This window comes from Spea bombifrons, chromosome 13 (assembly GCF_027358695.1).
Source record: "Spea bombifrons isolate aSpeBom1 chromosome 13, aSpeBom1.2.pri, whole genome shotgun sequence".
In the NCBI taxonomy this organism is placed as follows: Eukaryota; Metazoa; Chordata; class Amphibia; order Anura; family Pelobatidae; genus Spea; species Spea bombifrons.
In genome coordinates, this window is record NC_071099.1 from 16,317,971 (window position 1) to 16,342,456 (window position 24,486).

Sequence of the window (24,486 nt, forward strand, 5' to 3'; positions counted from 1 at the left end):
TTGGGGGTGGGATTTAGGGGGTAGGGGGTGTGAATGCTCTGGGGGAGAGCATTTGATGGGAGGTTTCCGGTAGGTGGTGCTGGGAGCCTCAGGTTTGGACATCTTGGTATGTCGGTCCCTGTGTGGTGGTTCCTCGTTTGCCTGGTAGGCTTTATGGGTTCTGTTAATTATTTAGGTTTATTGCATACCTCCCAATATATACCTACACACATATACACATACACTGCCCTTACACAACTGTCCATACATGCTGTCTGTACACACACCTGCCCATTAACACACATATACACATACACTGCCCTTACACAACTGCCCATACATGCTGTCTGTACACACACACCTGCCCATTAACACACATATACACACACACTGCCCTTACACACACATATACATTGCCCTTACACACCAGCTTACAAATACCTATACCACTTTTACACACACCTGCCCATACACAAGCTTACAAACACACACATATATACGCATACACTGTCCTTACACCCCTTTCTCTCCATCTCTTACCTCTTCCTCCATCCTTCTTCTTTCATCCTTCTTCTTCATCCTCCATCCTGTGGTGGGAGCGCAAGGTCTGTCACCTCACTTTACTAGAGCTACAGCAGCCTATGGACCCCGGGAGGACAGGTCCAAGTCCCCGACCCCCCCGCCACAACCTCTACAGCATATCATGTTTATAAATGAAGCATAGTGTTTGGATGTAACATCTGGCTAAAGACTTTCTAAGCATCACTTCACCGGGTTTCTAAGCACGATGCAAATAATTGAATGGACATCAGGATTTAGACGCTATCACAGAAACGGGTGATTTCATGTCATTTATTCTACTGGACACAGGATCCCTGGAAGAGTTAAAGTTATGCCACTAATTCTCATGAACTCAAATGCATGATGCAACATTCTAGAAACATCTGTGTTCAGGATTTCAGTAAACCCAGGTGATACGCCTTGCTTTATGAAGGACACGCCAGATTTCTGTTACTCATATTCCGGGCTGATGCAGAATATGCCTCCAGCGGTGCCATGTATGGACCGTCTACTGCTGGTGGACCTTTTATAGCAGGTACCCCGAAGGTTTGGTGGTGCAGGCAAACACGCCAGTTGATAAGTGGATGGCGTGTCACACTCTCAGTAGTCGTTAGCCTAAAGAGTTCCAAAGTGCGTGAAGAAAAGTTCAGAACCCTGCTGGCCACCCAAGGGTGCGTAGAAGGTAGAAAACGTATCCCATATCAATGCCCAAGATTAATATTAGCCTGCCATCTAGTGGCAAATAGGCAGATTTCATCCTTTGTGTAAATTGTTTCATGACAGTAAACATACACGTGCACTCAGGCACACACGCGTACTCAGGCACACACGCACACTCACCCACGCACCCGTAGAGCCAAATATTCCCAGAACGTTGCTTTTGTAACATATACCCTCGGAAATCCCAGGCAGGGCTCGGAAGGCCGTCTCTTTAAATCAAGACATATTTACCATCTCTGCCTTTCCCTTATGGTCCAGATTCAGTAGGCTCCATTAGACAAACACCCCAAAATAGCGTGACTTAGCGCGGTGCGTGTTTTCTCTGTGCGCGTATTCCTAGGTTGAAGCATTTTAATTGAAATGCTCTGCAGAAATATTCCTAAATACGTTTTTTTTTTAATGGAAGTAGTAATGTGACCCTTGTACATCCAGGTCCATGGTGTTGACATCTGGAAACTGGGTTCAACTTTACCCCCTGCTAAACTTCCTAAATTCTATCTAATAATCTCAAGGCTCCCAGCTCCTTTCCTTGGAATATTTTAACAGTTCACATCAGGGTTTTTAAGATGTAGTTGTAGCGGAGCACAGAGTACAGGCTGCTGCCTTAAACACTTGAAGCTTCCATGCATGGCTATGAAATTCGATTCGGAACAATTCAAGTGTTTTATCTTAAGTAACATCATTGGTCCAGCACCGAGTATATGTTATATGGGAGATTACCTAGTTACATAGAATCTGACGGGAGAGAAGAACCAGCCGGCCAATGTATCCTGCCTGGTTTTCCTGAAGTAGAGGAACCTCAGACCTTAATCAATCCTTGGTCTCATCTTAGATCCAGAAGCCACCCACATCTCATCCATGTTTACATTCCCTAATGTATTAGCATCTACCACTTATGATGGGAGTCTGTTCCATTTATCGACCACCCTGTCTGTAAAACCCTCTTGCTAATTGAGCTTCACATAGTACAGGACCAGTTGAGCCCGTCCTGCAGGAGAAGTTCTGTAGGGCTTGCCTTTCATAATGTACGGTGATATCAGGGAGCACATTTTAAGTGAACGGAACAATCTTCCCGGTAAAGTGTTTTCCTTTCTTTCACCTAAAATGTATGTTTAAATATCTAGTTTTACGTGCGTCGGTCTATGCAGATGCTCCATGTCATTCATCGATGCCCAGAAAAGCGCCTAGCTGTGCTTCCACCCTCACAGCACTAGGGGGCGCCCTTGTCCCTGGAGCTGGAGGATTCTGATGCTCAACTAGAAACACAAATTAGTTACAAATGAATCATCTGTAATGCAAACAATCACTGTTATCACAACAACATTTCAGAAATGGCTACATGCACTTTACATTAATAAAAGGCCTCCTTCTCATTGAAAGTGTTTAATACACAGTTAGGAGAAATAAGTTCACTGACGTCACGGATGACAATGTGCAAAACACATTTACACACCGGGATTGTATAGGAAACTCACAAACTGAGAGCAGAAATGACCCAGTCAGGGTGTAAATGCTGCGTAAAGTCATTGTTACTCTACGCCACACCCTTGCATTCTTACCTATATCCTCCCTCTCCAAACACTCCATACCTGAGCATTCTTACCCACCTCCCTCTCATCACACCCTCCACCCCTGGGCATTCTTACCCACCTCCCTCTCATCACACCCTCCATACCTGAGCATTCTTACCCACCTCCCTCTCATCACACCCTCCATACCTGAGCATTCTTACCCACCTCCCTCTCATCACACCCTCCACCCCTGGGCATTCTTACCCACCTCCCTCTCATCACACCCTCCATACCTGAGCACACACTTACTATACTTTGCCTGCTTCCTTCCCAAATTCATTTTCTCCCCCCCCCAGGAGTATTTTTATTCTAAATCACCCTATCTGCCCCAACACCCCCTTATCAGTGCCCCCCCGCTCCCGCGTTCTGTGTGTGGATTATCGCCCTCCGCCACTCCCAAGTTATCTCTCCAAGTTTTATCGCTTTGACTCCTCTCCCTGATCACACATTTAACCCCTTTCTCTCCGGACGGTGCCATTCACCGCCCTCTCTTTTGTAAGTCACCTCTCTTTATGTTCCCTCCTCATTCACAAATTTTGGGCGCTCCTGCCCCTCCCACCTGCCCTGTGCCGCGCGCTTTATTTTCACTCTATGCCCCAGACTTCCCTCTTCCCTGTCAACTCCCTCATCCCCTCACCTCTCACCCCCTCTTACCTTTCCTCTCCCGGCTTCTCCTATTTCACTCCTCCCTTAAACTTTCTGCCCCCTCCCACCCGCTCGCCTCCTCTCACCTCTTTCACAACACACTCTTCCTGGTTATGTCTTTACCGATCACAGCCCCTCAAGGACTGCCCTGGGACCTGGACCCTTTCCCAAGTGACAGCTCCTGAGAGACATCTCCTGCACGCTAAGAGACATCTCCTGCACGCTAAGAGACATCTCCTGCACGCTAAGAGACATCTCCTGCACATTGAGAGACCTCACCTGCACCAACAATCCATGCTCTGGACTTTGGAACTTCTGAATAAGACATTCTCATCCTTGGCACTCTGAGACATCCCATCTATTATCTGCACTCTGAGACATCCCATCTATTATCTGCACTCTGAGACATCCGGTCTATAATTTGCACTCTGAGATATCTCGTCTATTATTTGCACTCTGAGACGTCTCGTCTATTATTTGCACTCTGAGACATGGCATCTTTCCCAGTTCTTGGATCTAGCTCCTGAAGACCATCATCCAAGCTCTGGTCAACTGCTTGGTGTCCACCTGTAGCTGCTGGTAGAGGTTCCTCGGGGGAGCTTTAGACACTGCAGAGAAGCACCTGGGAATGTCAGAGACATCCTGGAATAAAAAAGAGATCCATCTACCACCTGGCTGCCGGCGGTCTTCAGAAGCTTTGTAATTTGTTACTAGTCTGTGTATTTTTGGTGGGTTCTTCTGTAGCTGGGACCTCGGAAACCACAGACATGGCCGAGCAAGAGGGTCTGGAGTACGGCAAGGCGGATTTTGTTCTCATGGACTCTGTCACTTTACCAGAATTCATGGACAACCTAAAGCTCAGGTGAGTGACCTGCTGCACACCTCGCACTACACACCTCGCACGCTGCGTGCACCTACACACCTCGCACTACACACCTCGCACGCTGCGTGCACCTACACACCTCGCACTACACACCTCACACGCTGCATGCACCTACACACCTCGCACGCTGTGTGCACCTACACACCTCGCACGCTATGTGCACCGTTCCTTATCATGCTCTCCCCTTGCCCCTGTTCTGGAATTTTGACCCTGTGAGGGACTGACCTCTCAGACATCACCCTGTCATCACTTAACATCATGTTCTGCAAAGCTAATGCCTTAACCCTTTAAATAACCGAGGCAAACGCAAAGCGGTGTGTCTCTCTGGCATGTAACCGGTTAACCACCTGTGCTATAAATAGACTTTGGGGGATTGTTTTAAGGGGATTCTTGGGCGGATTTATATGAAATCTATGTTTAATCTATGTTTAATCAATGGCGTGGAGATATATAATTATTGGTGTTTTGGTTCTTTGGGGGTCACCGTACCGCCCGGGGGGGGCACATTTACATTCACGTGACCCCTAGGCACACCAAGAATGTGGGGGCACAAAGTGAAAAGATTTTGAGGGGTCCCATCTCCAACATAAGTGATGGAAGGATCGGAATTTAAGAAATCGATACAAATAAGAGGGATAACCGCCCCCCCGCATCGCCTTAGCGGGGGCCGCTTTGTACTAACGGGGCTCTAAGCAGCGGATTTGTACCGTAGCACCACCCAAAAACAATAATGTAAAGGGGGATGTTGGCGAGGTATTGGCACCAACATGGCCCTAATGGGTGGGGGGAGAGTTGTAGAGTTGGATGAGCCCACAGACGCATGGTATGGCCCAAGGCTAAGCCAGTTCTGGGCTCGCTTGCCACAAATGGGGGAACCACTCGGCGAGAGGAAGATCTTAAGCCGGCTCGCTCGACATGGTTGGTAAGGGTGGGCAGGGATATTGTTAGCAGTGATGTATATACCTGGGGTGCTGAACGAGGGCACTGCCGGGCCCCCAGCTGCCCCCTCCGCCCCTCATTCTTTAATGTAAAGGCAAGTATCTTTGGGGTAGCCGGGATCTGCCTAATACCCCTAAAGATTTATTCTCAACAGGACATTGCAGCCACCTGGCCAATGAACATAAATTAAGTATGAAGGCACTAATCTCAGGGAGAAGCTGCATCTCCAGAGGGGATCCAATGCTATGCGCACTGAAGCATCCAATCAGTGGCTCCCATTAAAATTTGGTGAGACCCCCCTCCCGGAACATTGGCCGTGCCAGCACTGGAGCCGGAGTATATCACATGCCAAGAGATGGGTTCAACCGAACAGATCTCCTGGGGGGCAAATAGCCATGGGATGGGGAAAGGGGCAAATACATATACAAGGGGGGCAACACAAACATTTAAAGGGGCCAGACAGCTGTCAGGGTGCATCACGCTATGGGAAGAGGGGTAGGACATTCACCCTACAAGACTCCGGCTCAGGCCTTCTGGCAATGTTAGATCTGTTTGAGATAAATGGGAGTTCTGGTATGTGCAATTATCGATATTTATATTTATTGATCGCCCTAAAAAACATGTTTTTGCTTACGCCACAAACCCCGACAACTTCTCATATGGTTCGCTCCAAAGAGCTGACATTAATCTGGTTGATTTTTGAGGTCTGGCTCAACTAAGGTGTAACAGTAAATATTGGACAAGGATGTGCATTTCCGGATTATTTCCGTCTTTCTTGTATTACGTTGATTATGTCAAACTGATAAAGGAGAACGTCCTAAGAATGTTTAACTCCTCACATACTCAAATCCGGCACCTCCCTAAAGGGGAGGGGCTTAACACGATAGTCATGTGGTTGGACCCTGGCCACTCATACCAAAATAGGTTGCGGTAGACAAACCATATTTAGACTCGGCAACTATTCCAAGGGGAGGAGCCAGTACCCCTAAAGGGGAGGAGCTTAACACAATAGCCATGTAGTTGGACGATGGCCACTCATACAAAAAAGGTTGCGGTAGGCAAACCATATTTATACTCGGCAACTATTCCAAGGGGAGGAGCCAGCATGCATAAAGGGGAGGGGCTTAACACAATTGCAGGGTACCTTTCCTCCAATGACAGGCGCACGGATGTATAGTGTCCCTTTAAACATGCCGTCACCAGTAAAGAGGGGTTCGAGGAGGGATTGATCCCTGTAAATGTCACCGCCATTAGCGAGCCTTATTCGAACATTAGCTAGCCCTTTATACATTTGGCACAATTTGCCCAAATTCGGGGTTTCTAGGACAGATTTGTACAGACGTTAGGAGCCAGACTGGAATCCGACTGGATATTTATCCTCAGAGATCAACATGAAAATTAGGAGCCAGATCTAAACACCTAGGAGCCCTGGCTACCTGGCTCGTTGCATTTGCATGACTTTTGTTGTTGCTGTCGGCTTTCCACCTGTTCTTCCTCTAATCCTCTATAAACCCATTAAATAAACATCGACACATGTTCCCTCTGCCCTTCGCTGAGAGATCCGTATAAAATTCTGGGTCTATTTTCCTTTTTTTTTTTTAATTCACTAATTTAGAACACACTTTCCTGCTTTCCTCGTGTTCGTCTCCGAGGCGGTTGCCAAGTGGTACTTTTCTTGTGATTAAATGTCTGGGAGCTCAGGAAAAAAAAAACCAGGAAGGAAATGACTCTCCCAGAATACAAACCTTATATTGTCGCTGAAAAAAAATCTTATTTTTTGTTTATTTATTCAGAAAAAAAAAAGACCAGAACCCAAAACGGGCAGAAACACTTTCAAAGGGATAATTTCCCTACAATCAAAGAGGGCACGGAGGTCTGTTTTTTAAGAAAAGAATAGATGTAATAATACTTTGGCCGCGTCGCCTCCCAGCTGTGGTTGTTTTCACCCAAAGAACGTCGAACGTCGATGTTTTCTCGCTGTCAGAAAGATGGCAGATGGTTTCGCCGCAAGACTTTTTATTTCCAGCCGCCTTCTCGGTAAATACATCTAAAGACGTTTTTTAACCCCTTAAGGACAATGGGCGGTCCCTAAACCCATTGAAAACAATGCATTTTGAGCCCGTACATGTACGTTGTCATTAAGGGGTTAAATACATGTCTGTTTTTAATCTTTCGGCCCCAGGGCTCTCTTGCGTACTTTTTTTTTTGTTTTTGATCTCTACAATGTGCTCACCATATTGCTAGGGACCGTAACTAATGATTTTCCAAAAAGAGAGGGTTTAGGGGGGCCGCTGAGAGTGTTTGCTGCCTACTTGACATGCATTCATCCAACCTGCTGTGAAATAAGGCGAAGAAAACAAACAAACAAACAAAAAATTACCTTATGGAGAAGCTGCAGTTCCACAGCTGCAGCTTCCCGATTCTATGGATTAGAATGGATGGGTCAGAATGACCTACAGAAGTCCCTGGTCTTCCAAGTCATGTTTGTATAAGGCTAGTAGCATTGTACACAGAAACCAAACAACCAAGGGACGCTGAACAAAGACACTCAGTGTTGCTGCTCAGTCCTAGATAAGAATAATGGCGAGTCAGCACTTTAAATACCCGGGAAAGTTTCTCTGAAGTCTGACAGGTCAACGACTCTAATGTATTACCCAAAACACGAATGTATTACTCAAAAAAAGGCCAAAGCTATTATAGTAATCGTTTTAGAATTTAGAGAAAGCAGCCTGCACTATAGAGATTACGAGCTGCTTCTATGAATGCTCTCTATTGTTGGGTTCCAATCATAGACTCTTACTTCACCTGCAGTAAGGACTCTAATTTGACTTAGATCAGAAGAAAGAAGTCCCACTACCTGCTTTAAGTGAGGTCCAATCAGAGAATCGGAGTACACATGCTGTCCCATTCAGAGTTTAAATTCCCACAAGGACCTTGGACCAAGGATTGTGACATTACAGGGGCTCCCTTGTGTCAGGTGAGACCCCTGGGCAAGGCGATGTCTAGACTCTCTGATGGAAAACACTGTAAAAAAGGTGGTAGAGGAGGTGAAGCAAGAGAACAAAGAGTAAGTGAAAAAAACATGGGAGAGGAGAGAGAGAAGAAAGGGGGATGGAGTGAGGCAAGGGAGAAAGAAATAAGGAGGGAGAGAAGGAAGAAAGTGGAAGGGAGATAATGAGAAGACAAATAAAAACTAGAGACAGAAGAGAGAAGAAAAGGGAGAGCGTAAAGAAAGAGGGTTAAGAGCGAAGAAAGAGGGGAAAAGAGAGAGATAATGACGCTTATTGAAATATTGAATGGTTCTCTGTCCATGAGGCTTAGCGTTATCACTATGGGCATCCTGGCCAATAAGGGTCTGAGCCACAAGTCATAGTCTACTTAATACGGGGAGGTGTAGATGAGCTTCAGAATGTTCTTTAATGATTATTAAATAACTAAAATTGCCATGACTGCTTCCTTTCTTCCTTTATGGCCAAGCCCAACAACGCTCTCTACAGAAGGACGCTCTCCTGCAAGCACTCGACCACAGCTCATGCAAATAGTTCCAAAGGTTATCTGTCGCCTGCGCGTTGGTGTCGACGCGGTGATCCCATGCCATCCGCCAGCGCTGCTACAGATTAAAGGGGCCGTTCCACACATTCGGCAGAATTTAATGCTTTTAATCAACTAAAATCTTTCCTCATTCATACAGCGATACAAAAGCAGGCGCTGATAGTCTGTTGCCATAGAAACAAAACAAACTTCTTAAAAATCTGTATTTTATCAGGATTATTTTTTATTATTATCTTTCATTTATAGAGCACCAACAATTTAGGCAATGATTTTAATTTGTGATTTAATTTATGATGAGTAAAACGACGGATTTGCTAAGGGGTTATTTGCTCATCATCATTTTTTTGTGGCACGGAACCTTTAATTACGGCGGTGAAACGGCGGACTATGTCACGCTAGTTTATATAAAACGCTTGCCAAAAGCATGCAAATTGTCTGTTTTTGCAATGCCCACATATCCCACAAGCTGTCAAGCCGCGCATGAGAAGTGTCATTTAAGCGTGAGTAATGGCTTAAATACACGAATATGTTCAAAAAAAGATATAATAATAAATGCTTTTTTGGGGAACCGAAACCATCTGCGATCCACGCTAGACAGGTTAGAGACTCTTTACTGTCCGCGACACCCACGCTAAAATATAAGGCGTGATAAAGTACTTTTAATATACATTTTTGGTAAAAAGAAATAAGACTTACCTGATGTAGAAGCTGCAGAGCTGCAGCTGCCCTACTCCTCCGTGGTCCAAGGATTCTTGGCACTGATTGGCTGCTTGACGCAGCCAATCACTGACAAGAAAGCGCTCCCATTAAAACCAGTGCTTCGGAACAGACCCCCGCCAGCGGCGTTTGTTGAGCCGGTATGACAGGAGGCACGTATACCATGTGGCGGAAGATGTGGGGGAAGGGGGGGATCCATGTTAATACGACGGCATATACCGCCATATAATGGCCGGAGTGTCCCAATAGGTGCTGTAAATACTCACAAGGTGAAAAATAATGAAGCATTATTGGCAGCAGATATTATTATTATTATTATTATTATTACGAGCTTTAATGGATCCACTTGTGCATCAAGTAGTCCTTGGGGGGTCCGTCTTCATTACAAGGCCAAGACCTGTGTTATTCCACTTTTGGTCTTTGTAAACCATATGCAAGGCTTAGGAACTTCCCAACTTCCACTCCCGGAGAATCGAGACTATCCTGCCGAGCTCTGCCTCTGTCCTCAAAAAGCTGGACGGAGGTAGAGCTTGTGGTACAGCAGGATAGAGTGACAAAATCAGGACTGTCCCACGCCACGCGTGACAGTTGGGAGGCATGTGAAAAACATTGACGAGTGCTCCTTTAAGAGGGACTTCTTAATTCTCTATCTGGATCACTACAGGTGGAGATACCTCAGAATGGTCGATGAGGTATCTTTGTGTATTCTTTTGGAAGCTCACTACTTATTAACCAACTTGCAAGATGCGGGTAGGAGGTCCCACTGATGTTGGTGGGCGGTCCTGCTGATATTGGTGGGTGGTCCCGCTGACATCACAGGACACACCCCATTGTTGGATTGGTCGGGGAGTGGGGTGGGGAGCAGCGCTGCTCCTGTGACCCCATGTTTCCCTGAGACCTGGAGAACTGCTCTTCACCCGGAGTCTCCTGGGAGACGTGAATAACATCTGCAAGAAGACAACACAATAACACTACTAAAAATACCTATAGATATGGAATCTCTTATTTCTAAAAATGCCCAATCCTTTGGTGATCTTTCCCGTCGGTCCTAATCTTACCAAGCAACAATAACGTGGCTTCTGGACACCATGGATTTCCTGTTTATGAATCCGTGAGAAACACCTTCTGGAGCGCATTCGGAAGACATTTACAAACCCATATGTTCAGCACATTTATGAAGGATTATAAAAAGGGGCAAAGTTCCTGTAAGCGCTTATCGCCTGCTAGAACCAACTCGGTCTAATTTGAGTCACACGGTTATGGGCTTAGTCTCTCGTTGGTTGAAAGAGATATACTGACCATAACAAAGTTCAGACCTCTGCACTTAAGGGCCAAAGAGTGCAATAACACATTTAAGAATGATAAGCCGTTTGTCACAGCTCAACTGAGGAGATGTGTAGGCCTGAGGACAACCTACTCCATGATGAAGCAGAGACATCGGAACATAGACAGCAACGGGGTCGGACTGGGGATGACGAGGCAGCCCTGGCACTTTAAGGCCATCGGCTGCCAAATGACGTTAGCATGGTGGATGGCATATCCAGCCGCTGGCCGTACACAGCCATTGGAGTGGTAGATCGGATGAGCATGGAGCTCTGTCGGCCAGTGGCCCAGGGTGTGACAGATGGCCAGTCCGAGTATGGTCAGCAAGAATCGGTCCTGCTAAGGAATGTTAAACCCATCCGTTATGGCAGGCCGAGTGTACATGTAGTAAAGAGTGGAGTGACTGGGTCTGCCTTTGATTTGCAAAGCTTACAGCAAGCGCTTACTAGAGAGTTCATTAAAATGAAGGCTGAATCGGAAGGTATTCCTTTGTTACAGTTTCAGAAGCCATTGTTTCTTCTTAGTAGCCTTCATCAGGCCCTCTCCTAATGACACATTTTACTTTACTAGGTCTCCACTTTTATTGAGTGTAGGTTGGGTTCTACTTTGAAGGGTGCAGCTTGATTTATATCTCAGGCTCCTCCAAACAAAAGAGACAGACAGTGCAGACTCATACCTCTCTCACTTTCTCCATGCAAAGAACACTTAAGTGGCCATTCACGGGCACAAGCACAGAAAGGTAACCTTCATCAGACTTGTCTTAGACTCATGAGCCATATGCCTATCTCATGCATATCTAATAACCTCTACCACTGCTGGGAAGCTGTTCCACTTATCTACCACCCTCTGTCCAACACATAATGGTGATGCTGCCCTATATATATATATCCCTTTGTGAAGTTGTTCCTTTTAATCTGTGACTTGGGGTAATTTTTGTGTAAGAGCACAAAGTCCATCATATTGAGAAACCTTCTGTTCTTCTCTCCAGCCTAACCTCTTTATTGCTGCAATAAAAGGCTCAGCACCTTCTGAAATTAACCCACTAACCCCGACGCAATCTATTCACAAGAAATCCGAGATCCCCGTGGGCAAAAATACCTAGATAAGATCTTATCAGCGGCCTTTATATTCAGAAAAAGTACTCAGCAGATTATTTACAAGAAATGATGAGCTGACGCAGATGTTTGAGGAGCGGAGTTAGGAGGAGTAGCTGAAGGCCCTTTGGAGATCCACCCTTGTTCTTCGGAGACACCGTGTATATCTTCAGCACGGCGTTCCCCTGGGCACACGTTACCGTATGCAGGCCGGTCCTTTCATGTTGTGTATAGTCCCCACAGTATAGATCCCTCCATGGGTGATGAAATATCACACATAATGTATGAATAAGTGTCGTTGCTGTACAAGGTATACTCCCACAGGTAGCTGGGCGAGCTGCTGATACAATCCATAAAACTCCATATAAAAAACCACAAACACATAAAAATGTTCAAATATATTCCTTGTTTTGGAAAACTTTATCGCAGCGGCTGTAACAGCTATTTTGTAACTATAAGTAGCATGTTTTTTGTTTCTGTACGAGTTAGGCTGTCGAGCTCTACGATACACTCAAGAGGGATTTGGGTCCTCAAGAGGGACTGTCATTGCTAGAGAGGGACGCTTGGGGGCTACAGTATGGGAAAACAGAGTCTCCAACTGGTCCTCCTGACTGCTTGCAACCAATCCTCCAATTGGGCTATAAAGCATCTACACCTAAGTCTTTACCCAATTGCCCTACACAGGTAGACAATATAACATACCCTCACCTCGTCTACAGAACTCGTCCCCCCGGCCGGCTCTTATAACTCTCTTTAGACAATGTCTGCGGGATTCTAAGGCTCCTCATTGCACAAACACACATCCTCCAACCCGATTATTGCTGATCAGCAACAAGGTGATTAATCCCACATCTCTTTCCCTAAAGGGGTTAACGCCGCTCATATAAAATCCAACAACTCCTTCTTTTCTCTGCTCTCTCTTCTGTGGAATAAGCCAACTACACCACAAAAATGTCCCTGTTAAATGGAAACACATTGAGGGATCAGAGAGACCGGGTGGAGATGTCCACGTGCCGATGAGTGTTTGTGTCTACAAAAATATCTAGTGTGTGTGTGTGTATGTATGTACCATATATATAATATATATTATGTATTATATATATATATACACACACACACTATATGGACAAAAGTATTGGGACACCTGACCATTACACCAACAGGGACTTTGATGACATCACATTCTAAATACATAGACATTTATATGAAGTTGGTCCCCCCTTTGCAGCTATAACGGCTTCCACTCTTCTGGGAAGGCTTTCCACAAGATTTTGGGGAGTTTCTGTGGGATTTTTTGCCCATTCATCCAGTAGAGCGTTTCTGAGGTCAGGTACTGATGTTGGACGAGACGCCCGGCTCACAACCTCCATTCCAGTTCATCCCAAAGATGTTGGTTGAGGTCAGAGCTCCGCGTGGTCGGTCGGTCGGTCTCAGGAGTCTCAGGGTCAGCTCATTTAGAAAGTTCCCAGGTATACTTATAGGTTGTTGCCATGGTAATGGAAAAAGCTCCTCATTTTGGTAATTAAACCGATGAAAGAATAAGGTCTCTTGAAGGGTTCTTTCCTGGTGTTTAAATTTCAGATCTTTGCGCGTCAGAACATCACGTTTTATCTTATCAAGAAATGGAAACGAAGCTGTAGGTTTTTTTGTACGAAGGTTGCAAGCACAGGGCTCATGATTGTTTAACTGGCAAGTGGAAAACTTGAGTGTACTTTAAACAATACAATAATAAATATCTGGCAACCGGGGCAACTGGCCGACGGCACCCCATACTCACCCGGCCCGCCACTCCAGTAGCAGATCGGGTGCTGCGGTGAGCGGCCGCACGTGCTTACTTTGGCAGCCACCGGCCTTTAAGTGCCAGGACGGCCATGTCACCCCCAGTCCAGGCTTGCAGGGTAGGTTCCCTTTAAATGTTCAGGTGTTGTTCATATTAAGCTCTGTATGCAAATGTATCCAGAGATTCGTGAGCGGAATATCTTAACTACCTCCATGGAGGGTTCGAGGTTCCCTTGGGAGCAAGTAGATTAATGCCTGATCTTGTAGGAATGGAAAGTCTTTCGAGTAAACCCAAGTAAGCAGATACATTGAGGAACGTCCATCGAGTATCCTGGCCAAAGGAACGTCCATCCAGTGTCCTGGCGAAAGGAACGTCCATCCAGTGTCCTGGGGAAAGGAACGTCCATCCAGTGTCCTGGCGAAAGGAACATCCATCCAGTGTCCTGGCGAAAGGAACGTCCATCGAGTATCCTGGCCAAAGGAACGTCCATCGAGTATCCTGGCCAAAGGAACGTCCATCGAGTATCCTGGCCAAAGGAACGTCCATCCGGTATCCTGGCCAAGAGAAAGGTCCATCCAGTATCCTGGCCAAAGGAACGTCCATCCAGTATCCTGGCCAACAGCAGGACTCGCTTACCATGTGTAGGAGCTCCATGATACTTCAGTTTGTTATCTCAGAGATAGTTTGCGGTATTTAAAAAAAATTCTTGGCATACCAAACCATTTCTCATCCCTTCTATCCCATCCTTTGCTTGTTTTGGGCATTCTTTTCATTACTTTTTTTGAAACAAGGCGTAGGGGTTAGATACCAAAATATATATTCTGCTTGAGCATTAATGAGTCTCAGCAACCAGCGCAGAAAAAAAAAATATTCTTAAAAGAGCGTTGGTTCTTTATAATTTTCGCTCTCCTGTTGGCATGCGCACTCTGGCCAAGGTCACACAGCGGCAAAATGCATCGCCAAGACTATGTTTTTAGGGATTTTAAATGGATTTATGGAATATAATAAAAGTAAGGGACAAGGATTTGGGTTTCAAAAAGGGACAGTTTTCAGGCGTGGCGTATTCAGCGGGACGGCAGCCTTTCTGCCGCATGACAGGGAGTCTGATTGCCGGGATATGACAGATCCCAGATCAGATCCCGACGCCCGGTAGAAAGGACGGCGTCACAGAGGGGGCAGCTGTCCAACGAGACAAAAAGTTGTCAGGTTAAGGCGTCTACAGCGTGATGTGATAGTCGAAAGAGTCTCAAAAAGCCAATCACGTGTAGAGACGCACACGGCACCCCGTACACATACTTGGGAGCGCGTCAACAGTTAAATATTAACCCTTTCATACTCCATAGCGCATGTATTCTATGTAGAGACTATGTGTTACCCAAATGGATCTAACGGTCCTCATGGAAACCTTGACTTGGCATTATTTAAAGCTACGCTTAATTGAGTCACCTGCGTTCAAGCAGGGATATCAGCCACAACATCCTGGTTGTTAAAAAAATAACTGGGAGAATTGTAGAATTGGATATTAATGTGACCCTGAGGTTCTGCCCCCTGCACCCAGAGATTGGAGTGCAAGCCCTGCGACTCAGCGACAAACCCCGAGAGTTCCCAGGTATGCGTAGAGATGCATGTTCTTTCCAAATAAGAAAGACGGAGGAAAGGGTTTAAAAGCCTGTTTCCGAAATCTGCGGAGCGAGGGAATGACATCTTCTCCTACCTTCCACACCCAGCACAGGATGGGAGTTGTCTCGCCAGCATACCAGCGTCTGGCATTTCCTGCACAAAGTGCATGAATGTGGGATTTTAACCCAGTAGATCAGATTCTGGTTAATGCCACCTGGAGTCAGGGTAGCTTAAATGCGGTGCCAGGGCCACGGCTCTGAAAGGGTTAATAGCGTGTGTGTGTGGGAGATGTGTTCTTCGGTGAGGCACATTCATTAACCTACGTCACCCGCTGCCTGACTTTGGATAAACACACCACGGTCACTAGGAAGTTCATTCATTAACCCATTAAACCTTCCACGGGCTGTTTCCATCAGGCATTGAAACAAAGAATTTGATGGCAGACAAGACCCCACTGGCCCGTCTATTCTGCCTGTTTCTATTAAAGACTCTGTCCTTAATCAGGCGTTAGTCTTGTCTTAGATTTAGGAGCCACAGACCTATCCAATGCATGCTTAAATTCTCTTATTGTATTAGCCTCTACCCCTTCTGCTGGGAGGCTGTTCCATATATCTACCACCCTCTCAACAAACTGAAACTTCCTGAACCATAGACCTTCTACTCATCAGAGGGGGTGCAACACTCCGGTGCTTTAAATGAATGATTATTCCTCCCCGCATCATTTCATCTGGCTCCCCTGTCCTTCTCTCCTAGTCCGGGGGCCCCTCTTGGGCTGACTTTGAGTTATAAAGAGGCATTATATAGTATTTGAGAAAGGAAATGGTGAGGTATGAATAACACTACCTATTTATAGCCGCTCCTCCGACCCATTTACAGCTTGCCTCTGCTTAACCCCTTAACAGCCAGCAGCTGTTGGACATCATAAGGAACCCAAAAACCAGCTTGCTGCCTTTAATCCCCCGTCCCGTCACGTCGAAGACCTCTCCGACGGCTTTCATTGGTGTCGGAGAAGAAATTCCCGTCGCTCTCCTGTGATATATTTGATTGTTTGTTTTTGTAGCTAATCTCCGGCCCCTCCAATGAAAAGTCCTTTAAGTGTCTAATACCAAAATAAATTCAAGAACAGAGCTCGATGTGTGGATCCAAGTCCCGCTACGTCACGTGTAATAGGTTGGGGGGTTTTTTTACGGCCAATTCTCCGTTTAGGAAAAAAATCCACGTTTTCTCAGGTGCCCTATTTTTTGGTATTCTTGTAGATTTGCCAAAGCGTCCGTCGAAAACAAGCACGTTGCTTGTTCCACCGCTGCGTTGACGTAAACCTCTGTCTGATCTTTTTTTTTTCTTGTGAGATGACCTCGTATTTGAGACTTCCCATAGCTTTTTGTGAAATGAGGTAAAGCTCTATTTATTTCTGACCAAGGGTTGTGCACGTGCCATCTAAAATAATTTCCCCACCACCACCGTCTCCGCGATAGCAGACAACCGTTTCCCTTTCTTATAAAGGATACAATAAATGATATTAAATACTTTATACTAAAACTACAAAGTTCCCAGTTATCAAAGCCGATTAATGGACCTCAAGGATGGAGTTTTAGGTCAACCAGGTATATTAATTGCTCTTTTTGTGTCTTATTCCCCAGTTTCAGATTATCCATATTCACATCATGCATTGAAATCTGAGACTTACAATAAAATGTTCCCGTGATGATTGTTCTTTGTGTTGATCTTCAAACTTTTGTAGACTTTGAGAGTCTCTGCCAATGAAGAAGTTGTCTTCTTCTCCTACGGGCAGAAGCCTTGGATAACTTTGCTGGAACTGGTAATGGTGTCCCTGGTGTCCTACTAGCTTCCCAGTCCCGCCTTTGCAAGGAGATCAGAAGATCTCTGATGAGATGAACAGCCCGTTGTCACCACCTTACCTTTTCGTCTCAAGTTGGCGGTGACTGTGAAGGTCAGGGATCCATGTACCAGGGTGGCTCACATCTATATTGTGTCGCTGACTTGGAGGTCACGATTACTTATCAATGCCTGAACTTGAATGTGACTTGGATTTCTTGTACTTTTTGACCAGGTTTGAGAAAGGAAGGATCTACACGTTCATCGGCGAGGTGGTGGTATCGGTCAACCCATACAAGAATCTTCCAATCTATGGGAGGGATACCATTGAGCAGTACAAAGGGAGGGAGCTTTATGAAAGACCTCCCCATCTCTTCTCAATTGCCGATGCTGCATACAAAGCCATGAAGAGGAGGTGTAAGGACACCTGTATAGTGATATCTGGTATGGTTATTGGTATTTCATTACGTTTTGTCTCCTGTCTCACACTTTTTCTTGGTTCTCTTTTTTTTTTTATTTACAGTCCAAGTTGTCTCTTTGTTCCATTTTTCCCAGTTTCTCTAACAACTTTAGACTGTACAGTACTTGTCACCCTTATTTCCAATTACTTCTCACTTTGTTTTAATGTTTATTTCAGGGGAGAGTGGAGCAGGGAAGACAGAAGCCAGTAAGTACATCATGCAGTACATCGCGGCGATTACCAACCCCAGCCAAAGAGCAGAGGTGGAGAGGTAAGAAAAAGTAGACGTTCACGAATGCAATCAAATACATTCTTCCGTTAAATACATTCTTCCAACCTTTGTAGGTCAACTCAAAAAGCGCCAATTTGGTCCGTGGTTAGCTGTAAAAGGAAATTCACGAGAATTTCCATCGCTAGGCATTCACTACCTCTCTTGCTTGGCCCATCGAAGATACATCTGTCCAGGGTCACTTATGATCTCAAACTGCAGTGAGAGTTTTCTCAATCGACTATATAGCTCAAAGCTAGGAGTTTCTCCTAACCTGAGCTTCTAAGAAGAGTTTCCACCTAAATCAGAGTGGACTCAGCTCACGTGAGCTTGGAGATGCCCTGAGAATTCTTCTCACCATCTCTCAGCTAAAACCCGCAGTTAAATTACTGCTTTTTAAGGTACTTCCATGGTTTCCCAGCGAGTGAAAGTGTAGAATTCTTGGCTATGTTTGGTGCGATCTCTCCAGACTTTAACTCGTTTTACCGTTTCTTCTTTACAGGGTAAAAAATACTCTTCTGAAATCAAACTGTGTGCTGGAGGCCTTTGGGAACGCCAAAACCAATCGAAATGACAACTCCAGCCGATTTGGAAAGTACATGGATATTAACTTTGATTTCAAGGGAGACCCTATTGGAGGGCACATCAATAACTACCTGTTGGAAAAGGTGAGTGCTCTCTCTACTGGAAAAAGAAATTGAGGATGGGCTCATATCTACTTCTAAATTTAATTAGGATGAGATGAATTTTTACTTATTTTTTATTGTTTTTTTTGTTCTGTTTCTAGTCTCGAGTTATTGTACGGCAACTGGGCGAGAGGAGCTTTCACTCCTTTTATCAGGTTAGTTTATTTTAATAATTCGCATAATTTAATAATTTATTTCTGAAGGCAGTTGGTTCTTTTCTGGATCAAAATATATGACATTGTAAAAGTTAAGCTGTTGCTTATAACCATTTTATATTAGCGTGAACCTTTGTTCTTTTTTTTATTACAGCACTAAGATATCAAACTTGGTGTGTAGTTGTTACTTTAGCGTCTCCATATAGGTTTTACCAATTTAAAAAAGGTTTAAAGGTTTTCTTTTTTATGGTGTCAATACTAGTTTAAAAAAGGACATTTGAAAATTTTTTTTATAATATGTTATTACTTTTGTTAAGTATAGTTTGAAGAGTAGTGAAGCTGGAGCCGAGTTGGCTGACGTTCTCCTTGGTCGTTATTTTGGTCGTCGCAGCTTTATGTTGTGGGCAACCGTCAGCTCATCTACCTCTAGTTTCAACATAGCTCCACGGAGCAGATTATGACTACTGAGGCCTACTTAGGCCTACAAATTATAGTTGGGGCATCCAAATTCCCCCCCCCCTTCAAACATAGAGCTTTCCCGTGAATGACTCTAAAGAACATCTCTGTGTAACCTATTGTTAGAACCCTTCGACAGTCTTGTGTTCGCTGCCCTCGTGGTATAGGATCATTTTTAAAGTTTCATGAACTTTTTAGGGAATAATGTGCTCCATTATTGGTTTTTATTATGGAAGTTGTACTAATTAAGATAAGTTCTCTCCAGTTGATTTTAGGAGCCCCAGAGCAAACCCTCCGTTCCCTTCACCTGCAAAAAGATATCTCCACTTACACCTACACACGCTCCTTAGCTCAGGTCAAGGTAAGAACCGCTCTGTGACGTCTCTGAGGTTGCTCCTCTTTGTGTGTGTAAATTAAGTAAGCTCAGGTGGCCATCTGTTGTTAGCCATTAGGTCATGACACATAGTGATGTCATATACATGCCTGCCCCTACAAAAAAAATCTGTGTGGTGAAGACCCCTGGCGTTTCAGAGGTTGAGAGGGTCAATGAGGGTCTCTCCCATCCTGAATATCTTCATTGGCCCTGCCTGGGTGGACCTTGATTTTGTGACATCACGTACTTCTACTATTACATTTACGTACATTTTTACTAAGTACATATCAACACTTTTTGACACCTCGCCAAACAACATTTTACCTGATTATTTACTTTTAATCTTTTTTTTTTTAACCAAATGCCCCCTTCCCCCGCAGTCTTCGATTAATGATGCTGCTGATTTTCGAGAGGTGTCGGATGCCATGAAAGTGATTGGATTTAAGCCAGAAGAGATCCAGACTGTCTACAAAATCCTGGCTGCCATCCTGCACCTGGTGAGTGGCTGAGAAAAGAGGGGGAGGCCGTCTGAGGAAATGTTTGTATATGACTGTCCTGTGAGTCATGCCGTCTGTCCGTCCCACCGCAGAAACCTACACAGGGTGTGGAATCGATCTCTCCCTGTATAAGGTGTTACCCACAGAGTAGACTTAGAATGCTGAGTATGTTCTTGACAGTAGATCCCAACAAAAAAAGGGGTCGGCAGGATCTGTTCCGGTTCCAGAAATATATGACACAAGCAGGGCAGCTAAGGAACGTAGGAACTCTCTAGATTTCACCTGGAGGCTCCTAAAATCAGAGTTAATTACTAGGCCCTGTTGTCAATGGGCTTCCTGCTCTGGTTCCATCCTTTCCCTGCCCCTTTCAGGGTGATTTGGGGTTAGCCCCACCCCTATGTGCAGGTAGCCCTGCCCCTTTATCTCAGTTATGCCCGTCCTGTAAGGAATGGGAGAGAAAGCGCTCCTTGGGGCCACTTCCCACCAATGACTATAAAAAAGGGGAAACCTTTTTGTATAGTATTGGGGTTGTTGACTCTGTTCTTCCAAGTCCATGCAATGGATGAATGGGTAAAGGGACAAAAATAACCAGTTGGCTTATCTAGACATGGAATTCCAAATGTGTCCCTCGTAATATTGAATAACTCGTACAGAGGGAAGCCGGGATCTTCTCTTATTGGGTGTCACGTTTTGGTCTTCTCTCTCTAATTGTTTCTCAGGGAAACCTCAAGTTTGTTGTGGATGGAGACACCCCACTGATTGAGAACGGTAAAATAGTGTCTGTGGTGGCAGACCTGCTGGGTTCCAAAGCAGAGCTTTTAGAAAAAGCCCTCCTGTTCCGAACGGTGGCAACCGGCAGGGACGTCATAGACAAACAACACACCGAGAAAGAAGCAATCTATGGCAGGGATGCATTTGCCAAGGTATGAATACGTTTCACTCCAAAGATCTTTGGTGTTACCCCCAGACGTTCGGGTTTCATCGATCTCCCTCAGCTTACATGAGTTTTTGTGGAAAAGGTTGGCGAATGAAGAAGAGTAAATACTTATTCCGACATGATAATCCATATACGCTTTATCCCCTTGTAGGCCATCTACGAGCGACTTTTCTGCTGGATTGTCACGCGCATAAACGATGTGATTGATGTGCGGAAGCAGGATGCAGCTCTTCATGGCAAGAACACAGTGATCGGTGTGCTGGATATATATGGTTTTGAGATCTTTGATAACAACAGGTGAGAGTAGTCAACATTGACCACCGCACGGCATTGCCCCAAGGACAACCCCACATAAGGCAAATACCCTATAGCAGGGCTACACAATGCCGGACCTCGAGGTCTGCAAACAGACCAGAAATTCTGTGTATCGTTGTCTGAGAACAAGTAGTTTAATGTGTTTTTCCATTGAGATGCCTGTGCCCAGGACCTGTGGACCTCGATGATCCAACAAATGGATAGGTTCATGGCTACCAGATATTTACGATCTTCTTCAGTTTGTATACCCATTGGTGGTTGCATGGCCTCATTAAAATGTGAGCATTATGGGATCACGGGATGTGATCGCCCTCCATCGTTCTTATGACCAGACAAGAGACCAGTCTCATACTTGATATCTGTTAAGTGGTGTTGCTACCTGACCTGATCCATAAACCTCTCCCTTTTATACATGAAATGAATAATACACCCTAAAATGCTCGTTTTCCCCCCAGCTTTGAGCAGTTCTGCATTAATTATTGCAATGAGAAGCTACAGCAGCTGTTCATACAACTTGTCCTGACTCAGGAACAAGAAGAATATCAGAGAGAAGGGATCCCATGGAAGCACGTGAGTAGTAATTGGCTTCTGTAGATAAATTAATGGGCTCCTGGCTGTTATAATAAACATGCTTATGGTCCAGCGTGAGGATGTCCCAAAATCTATGGAAGCAACACATTTTATACCATCCGTTCCAATATAGAAGCAGAGAGAACTTGCTACGGAACTTTGATATACCAAGTAAAGCGAGTTCTGCTTAATGACACAAAAAACAGTTGGATCTTTAAAATTTCCTTTGCTTATTAGCTTTGATTATTTAATAATTCTGTAAAACAAATGTTTGGTGATTTACTTATATACAGATTGACTAAGACGATATCTGACCCTTGCAGGACCATCGCTGACCGCCCTTTCCCGCTTTCTCCCCACAGATAGACTATTTTAACAACCAGATCATCGTGGATCTGGTGGAACAGCAGCACCGCGGGATCATCTCCTTGTTGGATGACGCCTGTATGAATGTGGGGAAAGTGACGGACCCCATGTTCCTGGATGCACTTAATAAGCAGCTGGGGAAGCACGCTCATTACTCAAGCAGAAAGGTAAGAGAGAACGCATAATGCTGGTTGGTACACATAAGAAAGCAGATTTTATTATTGGTCACAATGGAATTGTCCAATGGAATTATTGAGCAGCATGCCTAAATGGCGTATGACTGCGCATGCTCTATAAGACCATGCGGTATCTCTGTAAATATTTACTTTTTGCTCTACTGAGCGCTGGGTAGACAGTGACGCCAAGTGGCAAGTGCAGGAATTGCATTGTTCTAATTTGCGTTCGTAGGCTGTATGTTTTTTTGGGATATTGAGCAGTTTTTAGGTATAGTTTTTAAATGTTTGCCACCATCCCACCCGTAATTAGTTTATTACCCGGAATCTACCGTCCTGTAAATCTGAGCACTACCTGCGTTAGTGAATCTCGCAGACAGATTACCAGCTCCATGTGGTGGCAGAACCAAGAGGGTGGGGGGTTGTTGCCCTCTTTAGTTTCCAAACCCTGGTGGCTTAGTGTAGCATACCACTCTTTTCTTACTCCTGATTCATTGAGCTGGTCTGCAACGGTATGAACGAAGGCTTCGGAATATCCTATCTGGTTGTGTGTGGACCACCTTATACCAAATACACCTCAGGTCTCAGACTCTGTGAGTGACCTGGGGGGTTATTCTTATAAGATTGATAAAAGTTTGTTGGAAATATGCTTTATAAACACAAACCAAAAAAGAAGTTTAACCATCCCATAAAGGAGTAGCACCCAACTTACCCAGGGGAACGCCTCATAGAAAGGGAACCAAGCCAAGTTCTCTCTGCAGCAGAAGCTCACTGGTGGTGGACCTCCATACTGTATAGTGAAGCCAAGGAGCTGACAATCTTTAGTGAATAGAGCCCAATGTGTTAAAAAACAAAGCAAAATCCATCTAAGAAAATTCTAGGTACACTTTATGGACAAAAGTATTGGGACACCTGACCATTAAACCATTAGGGAAATTGATGCATTCTAAATACATGGACATTAATGTGTAGTTTGGAGCTATAACGGCTTCCGCTCCTCTAGGAAGGATTTCCACAAGATTTTGGGGAGCTTCTGTGGGAATTTTTGCCCATTCATCCAGTAGAGTGTTTGTGAGGTCAGGCACTGGTGTTGGACAAGACGCCCAGCTTCCAATCTCCGTTCCAGGTCACCCCAAAGGTGTTTGATGGGGTTGAGGTCAGGGCTTTGTGCAGCCGGTCAAGTTCTTCCACCCCAAGCTCATCCAACCATGTCTTTATGGAGCTTGCTTTGTGTGCTGGGGCGCAGTCATGCTGGAATAGAAAAGGGTCTTCCCCAAACTGTTCCCTCAAAGTTGGAAGCATCTCATTGTCCAAAATGTTGGTTATGTCCCATTTACCAATACTTTTGTCCATAAAGTGTATTTCTAACTAAGGCGATTTTCCTTTATCTACTTAAACCATTAGAGTGATCTATAGAGCCCCACGGACCCCCATACAAAAATAATGGCGACCAATCTAGTTTGCATTTATCCGTGTGTATTGTGAAACCCCGCGGAACGAGTCGCGTCCGTTCATCATGGTGATCACGTAGCTGTCGGAGGAGGAAGGGCTGCTAATGGTGTGATGGATTGTAATAACATGGTAATTACTGGGGTGTAACTCCACACCCGGATTAATATTTATGTGCAAGGGCTGTTACTTCTGTCATGGAAGGATGATAAATTAGCCCGGGGTTTTGTTTCCACTTGAAATTGTGGCTTAGTATCATGTCGGTCAGGACAGTGTGGGCAAAAAGTGAGTTTATAATATACCGCAACAGCCTCCCCAAAACAAGAATGCAGATTAAAACTTGTGATCTGGCAATTCTTGCCACTGATTGGCTGCTTGAAGCAGGAAAGTATTCCAATTGTAATCAGTGGAAGCTCTTTCCGTGCATGTGCATGGGGGTATCCTTTGCCCCCCCGACATATACACTAAGCCACCACTGGAGCTGACCGTTGGTGAATATATAGATGTGTAAATCATGGAAACTATCTGGGGGCAAGGAAAGGGGCAAATGCGGATCGGGGA

At 45.0% G+C, this 24,486-nt stretch overlaps 1 protein-coding gene across 2 annotated transcripts in view; it reads left to right on the forward strand.

Annotated features, from left to right (window-relative positions):
• Nucleotides 1-3,563: 3,563 nt before the first annotated feature.
• MYO1D (myosin ID) overlaps nt 3,564-24,486 on the forward strand; it is a 35,280-nt gene continuing 14,357 nt past the window's right edge. The window contains exons 1-11 of one of the 2 annotated variants that reach the window (XM_053453011.1): nt 3,564-4,338; nt 17,456-17,664; nt 17,858-17,951; nt 18,451-18,616; nt 18,736-18,789; nt 19,511-19,606; nt 19,999-20,115; nt 20,835-21,038; nt 21,204-21,349; nt 21,823-21,937; nt 22,300-22,470. In XM_053453011.1, coding sequence (XP_053308986.1) covers nt 4,244-4,338; nt 17,456-17,664; nt 17,858-17,951; nt 18,451-18,616; nt 18,736-18,789; nt 19,511-19,606; nt 19,999-20,115; nt 20,835-21,038; nt 21,204-21,349; nt 21,823-21,937; nt 22,300-22,470 — 1,467 coding nt within the window. In that variant the 5' untranslated portion in view covers nt 3,564-4,243. Of the gene's footprint in view, nt 4,339-17,220; nt 17,336-17,455; nt 17,665-17,857; nt 17,952-18,450; nt 18,617-18,735; nt 18,790-19,510; nt 19,607-19,998; nt 20,116-20,834; nt 21,039-21,203; nt 21,350-21,822; nt 21,938-22,299; nt 22,471-24,486 lie in introns of those variants that run through there. The other variant, XM_053453012.1, reaches the window with a different exon arrangement.